Genomic DNA, 7,500 nt, shown 5'->3' on the forward strand with positions numbered 1-7,500 from the left:
ATACCGGGTACTATAGTGTGGTATTATGATTGCACGTATTGTGATTGTGCGGCGATCGTACTATATGTGGGGTACCATATTGTGCAACGAGTGTATTATACAGAACAAGGTATCGTACTATAAAGTATAAGTACAGCGGTGTAGTATTAGTGCGGTATACTTGCAGTGAATAATAAATGCTTACTGTTTCTTGAGTATTTAACCATTGTTTATGAACATTGTATTAATTAGGTTATAATTCCTCACTAGCTGATATGGAGTCTTTTGACATTGCACAATTCATTAAGAGTCCTGGGCTTGCCCTTTTGCAGAACTGTGAAGTACTTAAGGATGACTGGATAGCTTTGGCTAGGTTTTACAAGGTTCAAATCACAGGTAAATCTAACAAGGCTGATATTAAGAAAGCAGTCATTCAAGATTTGATCTCGAAAAAAATTCTGGAGGATAGTGCCAAGGCATTGTGTGACATGGAGCTTCAAGGAGAGACGGAGAGAGATGAGGATAAAGCGGAAATTACTAAGATGGAGTTGGAGGTAGAGAAAGAGAGGATAGCTCTAGAGAAATTTAAAGTAGAGAAGGAGTTGGAGAAGGAGTTGGAGAAGGAGAGGATAGCACTTGAAAGGCTTAAGGTTGAAACGAACTTGAAGTTCGCAATGATGGAGAAGCAGGGTGTCCAAGGGTTGCTGGAACCTACATTTGATATAAACCGCGTAGTACGCCTTGTCCCTACTTTCCTAGAGGGTGACCCGGAGGAGTTTTTCGAGCAGTTCGAAAGTTTGGCAACCACCCTCTCCTGGCCTAAGCCATATTGGTGTGTGCTGGTACAAACGGCCTTAGTGGGTAAGGCTCGTTCATCATATTTATCCTTGTCCTCTGAAGATCAGAGCCAGTATTCGGTAGTGAAGGATACAGTGCTGAAGGCATACTTATGCACTCCAGAATTTTATAAACAAAAGTTTAGAAACTGTTTTAGAGGAAACCACCAGTCATACCTCGAGTATGGTAACAGTGTTAATAGATTATTTAATAGATGGCTATCAGCTAGCGGAATTGAAACTTATGAGGAGTTAAAGGAACTAATTGCACTGGAACAGTATGTTAAGGGTATTCCACCGGACGTTCGAACCTATTTGCTAGAAAAGGAAGTAAGTAGAATTGATCGAGCTGCCACATTGGCGGAAAATTATACATTAACGCATAAATCAAGTAAGCCTCCTTCCCCTCCAGGCATTTCTCAACCACAAGAGGGAAAGGTACACAAGGGTAAAGGTACCTGGACCCTGGGTAAAAGCAATACAGATGTGTCAAAAATTGGTTGCTTTTACTGTAAAAAATTTGGGCACGTAAGGGCAAGGTGTTCTGAGTTGACTAGAGAGAAACGTGTTGCTAATGTAACTTTGCTTTCTGCAGATGTAAAGGAAAAAGGGGATCCTGATGTGGGAAGAGAACGCAGTCTATTTAACCCATTTGTATTCCCTGGTACAGTGTCTGTCGAGGAGGATGGGCCCGGAGTGTCTGTAACTGTGTTGCGAGACACTGCTGCATCGCTCAGTATGGTATTACAAAGCGCTGTTCCTGACGTAGAACAGGCGTTGACGGGTGAGCATGTATTGATAAAGGGCGTTGGGGGTACGATGACGGTTCCCCTGTGTAAGTTGTTCCTCCGAACCGAATTATTATCTCGGCCTGTGTTGGTTGGAGTTGGAGAGACTTTACCTGTTGAGGGAGTGAGTTTCTTGCTAGGAAATGATATAGCGGGAAAGTTAATTGTGCCTGATCCCGTGGTGAGTACGACTCCACTGGAATGGGATCCTGCCGAGGGTTTGGAAAGCGAGTGTGGAGATATTTTTCCAGCATGCGCAGTTACTCGCAGCCAGGCAAGGATGAAAACCAGTGAAGAAACTGCTGATATGGATATTAGTAGTTTGTTTAATGTAGACTCTAGTACAGGACCTGCTGTTAAGCCAGATGAACTTGCTGATCGTGATGTGGATTCGCCTAGTCCCGGGGTTCTGCCGTGCAGTCTGTCTAGCGATAAAGTGAATGAAGCGCAGAGTAATGTAAGTGAACGTGTGGATATAAGTGTTCTCCCAATGACTCGTAGTAATCTGATATCTGCCCAGAAAGCTGATAGGACATTAATCCCATTATTTGCAAGGGCCATACAAGAGAAGGACATCTCAAATGAAGCTACATGTTATTATACTCGTAATGATGTACTAATGAGAAAATATAGACCGCCAGATGTTCCTGCAAATGAGAGTTGGTGCGAGTTTCATCAGGTTATCGTTCCGGACGTGTATCGAGAGAAAGTCATCAGTTTTTCACATGACTACATAGGAGGACATCTGGGTGTGCAGAAAACTTTGGACAAGATTATCAAGTACTTCTATTGGCCTGGTATCCATAGACAAGTAGCACAATATTGTAAAACATGTGAAACATGCCAGTTGGTAGGTAAGCCTAACATTGTTATTCCTCCTGCACCGTTGCAACCTATTCCTGTAGTGCCGGAACCTTTTACCCATGTGATAATTGATGTCGTGGGCCCCCTTCCTAAAACCAAAAAGGGGCATCTGTACATGTTAACCCTAATGTGCACTACCACCAGGTATCCAGAGGCCATTCCACTGCGTTCCATTACAGCCAGGACTGTGTTGCCAGCCTTGACAAAGTTCTTCACCCTATTCGGAATACCGAAGATTGTGCAGTCCGACAGAGGTACCAATTTTGTATCAAATATCTTCAGGCAAGTAATGTCTCTTCTTGGGATTAAACAATATATTGCATCTGCTTATCATGCCCAAAGCCAAGGAGCCTTGGAACGTTTTCATGGAACCTTTAAAACAATGTTAGCAAAGTATGGTCATGAGACTGGAAATGAGTGGGATGTGGGTTTGCCATTCCTTTTATATGCGATCAGATGTGCTAAGCAATCTAGTCTCGGGTTTTCTCCAAGTGAACTATTGTTTGGCAGAGACATAAGAGGACCCATGAAGCTACTCCATGAGAGCTGGATAGACTTGGAGCATGCCGATAACTTGTCTGAGTATGTGTCTAAGTTAAAGGAAAACCTAGATGTGGTACACAGGTTTGCACAATGTAATTTAAAACTAAGTCAAGAAAAGATGAAGGAAAATTATGATAAAGATGCAGTAGAACGTAACTTTGAGGTTGGGGATGAAGTTCTGTTGTTCTTGCCCGTAAGAAAGTGTCCATTACAAGCAAGGTACAAGGGACCTTTCAGAGTTATAGGTAAACGGGGAGATTTGAACTATGTGATATCCACTCCTGATCACAGAAAAACAAAAAGGTTAGTACATGTAAACTTGATTAAAAAGTACCATAGAAGAGACTCGGGAAGTGCTGCTAAGACAGAGGAGAAGGTAGATGGTACTGTAAATAGTTTAGAAGTTGTGGAGATGCAAAGTGAAGACGACCTTGATAAAATTCCTGTAGGTAACAAACTCAAGAATTCTGATGTCCTTGCTAATCTAAATAGTAAGTTGTATCATTTGTCTGACAGCCAACAGTCAGATGTTTCAGAATTACTGCAAGAGTTTGTGGAAATCTTTGGAGATGTGCCGAGACCAACGACTGAGGCAGTTCATCATATTGAACTAGTGGAAGGTGCCGCCCCGGTAAGAGAAAAGCCCTATAGAATGTCCCCCCATAAGGCAGCTATTCTCCAGAAAGAGGTAACATTTCTTCTTGATAATCACTTAGCAGAGCCAAGTAAGAGTGACTGGGCTGCTCCATGTATTCTTGTGCCAAAAGGAAATGGGGAGTATAGAATGTGTACTGATTACAGAAAACTTAATGCACTTACCAAGGCTGACAACTTCCCTCTTCCTCGCATAGATGACTTAATTGACTCAATCGGCAAGGCCAAAATTATAACTAAATTAGATCTAATGAGTGGCTACTATCAGATGCCACTGTCTGAGGAGGCAAAACGTGTGTCAAGTTTCATAACACCTAGTGGACTATATCAATACAAAGTAACTTCATTTGGCTTACGGAATGCACCCGCAAAGTTTTCACGTCTAATGTCTAATGTTATTGCAGGCTTGGAAGGTGTGTGTGTGTACATCGATGATCTGTGCGTGTATTCTCAGACGTGGGAGGAACACTTGATTTCCCTGAGGTCCTTGTTCGAGAGGTTAAGGAAGGCTAGGTTGACTGTCAATCTAATGAAGACTGAGTTTGCTCATGCAAAGGTGACCTTTTTAGGCCATGAGGTGGGTTACGGTACGGTTGCACCTATGCACGCCAAGGTGGAAGCCATAGAGGCTTTAGCTGCTCCTGCCAACCGTAAAGCAGTCCAGCGTTTCTTAGGTGTAGCAGGTTATTATCGGAGATTCTGCCCTAATTTCAGTAAACTTGCTAAACCACTCACTGACTTAGTAAGTCCTAAAGTAAAATTTAGATGGACATTAGAATGTCAAGAAGCCTTTGATAAGATAAAGTCAATCCTTACTTCCAAACCTGTCTTACATGGTCCTGATTTCTCCAAAAATTTCACTATTAATGTTGATGCTAGTGATGCTGCTGCAGGAGCTGTGTTAATGCAAGAACATGATGGAATATTGTTTCCTGTATGTTATATGTCTGCGAAATTCAAGAAATACCAAAGACACTACAGCACTATAGAGAAGGAAGCAGCAGCGTTGTTGATGGCTTTGGAAAAATTTGATGTGTATGTTGGAAATGACCCACAAAAAATAACTGTTTATAGTGATCATAACCCTCTTGTCTTTGTGAACAATATGAAAAACAAGAACATGAGGTTGACAAGGTGGTGGTTAGCTTTACAGCCATACAACCTGGAAATAAAACATGTGAGCGGTAAAAATAATGTAATTGCAGACAGTTTATCAAGACCGTACTAAAGTCTTCTGACAATCGTGGTTTCTGTACTGTGGTATTAGGGTCACGACTACTGTATGGTAATCTAAGTGTGGTTGAGGCTGGTTGTTTATTGCCTCAATATCTTGTAATGTACTATGAATTATTGTATAAGTTTATTTTACTATTTTGGAACTTGTAGTTGAAAAATGCACTATTCCGGTTATAAACACTATTGTGTTTAATTTAAAGGTGAGGGTGTTATGCAAGAGTGCATTTTTTCTATGATAAACTATGTATTATGTATTGTGTATGTATTATGTACTATGTATGAAACTATGTATTATGTAAATTATGTATTGTGTATGTATTATGTACTATGTATGAAACTATGTATTATGTATGAAACCATGTACTATGCAAGTTTATTGTCCGTTCGCCTTCAACGACTACTGTCGTCTGCTAGGTGATACGTTGTTCGAAGGTACGATGAATGTATTCCTTGTATGGTGGTGTAATGTGAATGCTTAAACGCACTAGTACATGAATAATTATATGTAATCGTCATGTACAGTCGGATATAAATTTGTATCTTGTAACAAAGAATGTGGATGCCTTTAGTTTTGCTTTATTGGTGGCCGAAGGTGACGTGGGCGGTCGGCCAGGTGAGTGTTTGAGTTGTCTGGAGGGACCGTGGTAGTAAGAACTGGTGAGAATACCCTGTGTCAAGTAAGATTAAACATTTTTAGTTCCAGTGCAGTTAGGTCTCTAGTGATTTAATTTAACTTTGATTATTATATTCCGTGTGTGTCTGTCTATATGGTAATGGTTATACTTGTGCAAGATCTTTATTTTCTTTAATACTCTTGTTAAAAGCTGCCGGCTTTTCCATGTTTCAATTCTCATTCGCCGGCAGCATCTTATTCTAAATTGGAATTGTTCTGTCATGCTTAAGCCCCCATTTATAATTAAATCTATTTTCCTTTGTTGCTCTTTATTTGAAACAATATAAGAAACAGTTGACTGGTAATTACGCATAACTTAAGGGCCCAAGTCCTCTCTCAGTTAATTCGGACTTTGTTACGCCATATTGGGGCCCTCAATCGGAATACTCGGGGATCATCGTGCCCTGGGAAGATGTGGCATAACAATATATATATATATATATATATGTATATATATATATACATACACATATGTATATAAACATATATATGATACATAATTACATATTGTAGAAAAGTGCTCTATTTGTTTGTAGTTGTGGCAGATTATATAAAAAATACCGTTTCAAATGTAAGGAATGTTAGTACAGATAGAAAAAGCAGTACTATGAGAAGAGTTACAAGAAGAAAACTGATGGATTACGATAAGAAAGGGGTGAAACAAGAAGAAAAATCAGAAAGGATGAAACTGAGAATTAATAAAGAGCCAGTTGAATGGAAACGGGAAAAGAAAAAGAAAAGAATAAGATCAAAATGACGTTTAGTATGAGTTAAAGGAGAACAAAGTTAGGGGGAGAGGTAAGACGGAAGAATACAAGAAATTAAGGGGAACCTTTGCGAAACAAAACAAAAAAAATTGTGAGACAAATTTGGAAATAAATTAAGAGAAAGAAGGAAAAAAGGGAAGCGAGGAAGCGAATATTAAAGAAGAAAAAAATATCAGAAAACATTTAAATTTAGAACGAAGAGCTGCAGATCATAGTAGAGCAGAGTAGAACAAGCAAGGTCATGGTAAAAGATTGATGAAACTTATTCTCCGCACGAGTTAAGATGAGTTGAGCCGATGGGAGGTGAGGCGCTGATGCACGATCCTGTGGCCCGAGATCAGGTAATGCAAGATCGATTGCGGTCGTTCGAAATGAGATGGTGAGGTGAGATCAGATGCGTTTTGGCAAGATGATGAGTGAAGTTAAATTGAAGTGGGATGAGAGACGTTTAGGAGAGGAATAACCAGAGAAGACGAAAATATAAAAATATAGAAGAGGGGGAATAAGGAAGACAGGAGGAGAAGAAAAAATAAAAGCGAGGAGAAAAAAGAAGGATGGAGAAAAAGAGGATATATATATATATATATATATATATATATATATATATATATATATATATAATACTGAATGGGTCCCAGTGAACAGATATACATTTTTATCAACCACAACACACTTTAATACTAAGCCATCAACATCGGGAAATCCGAGGAGGCCAGCATGCAGAAATTGAAACGTGGTACGGCCAAGGACTCGAACCAGGGATATCACGTAACAAGTGTTGTAGTGACTTACCGATTGAGCGCAACTTTTCTTATATATCTGTATGCTCGAGTTACATACACATACACGAAATTTTACGTTTAACCCATCTCCACTATGATAGTACAATTGGTAAGTATACGAACGTCGGGAAAGTATTTGTACAACACTAAATGGGTTCCAGTGAACAGATATACATTTATATCAACCACAGGACACTTTAATTCTAAACCATCAACATCAGGAGATCCGCGGAGGCCAGCATGCAGAAATTGAAACGTGGTACGGCCAAGGACTAGAACATAGGCTAGCAAATGACAAGTGTTGTAGTGACTTACCGATTGCGCCATTAAGAGAGATATAAGTTGAGCGCAACTTTTCTTGTATATCTGTATGCTCGA

At 39.9% G+C, this 7,500-nt stretch overlaps 1 protein-coding gene across 1 annotated transcript in view; it reads left to right on the forward strand.

Moving 5' to 3' along the window:
• Positions 1-5,104, forward strand: part of LOC143022194 (uncharacterized) — an 8,277-nt gene extending 3,173 nt beyond the window's left edge. Inside the window, exons 2-5 of the mRNA XM_076180293.1 lie at positions 250-533; positions 648-4,001; positions 4,221-4,669; positions 5,101-5,104. Coding sequence (XP_076036408.1) covers positions 250-533; positions 648-4,001; positions 4,221-4,669; positions 5,101-5,104 — 4,091 coding nt within the window. The remainder of the gene's footprint in view (positions 1-249; positions 534-647; positions 4,002-4,220; positions 4,670-5,100) is intronic.
• The last annotated feature ends 2,396 nt before the right edge of the window (positions 5,105-7,500 follow it).

This window comes from Oratosquilla oratoria, chromosome 44 (assembly GCF_046742065.1).
Source record: "Oratosquilla oratoria isolate Oo_2021 chromosome 44, ASM4674206v1, whole genome shotgun sequence".
NCBI classification, from domain to species: Eukaryota; Metazoa; Arthropoda; class Malacostraca; order Stomatopoda; family Squillidae; genus Oratosquilla; species Oratosquilla oratoria.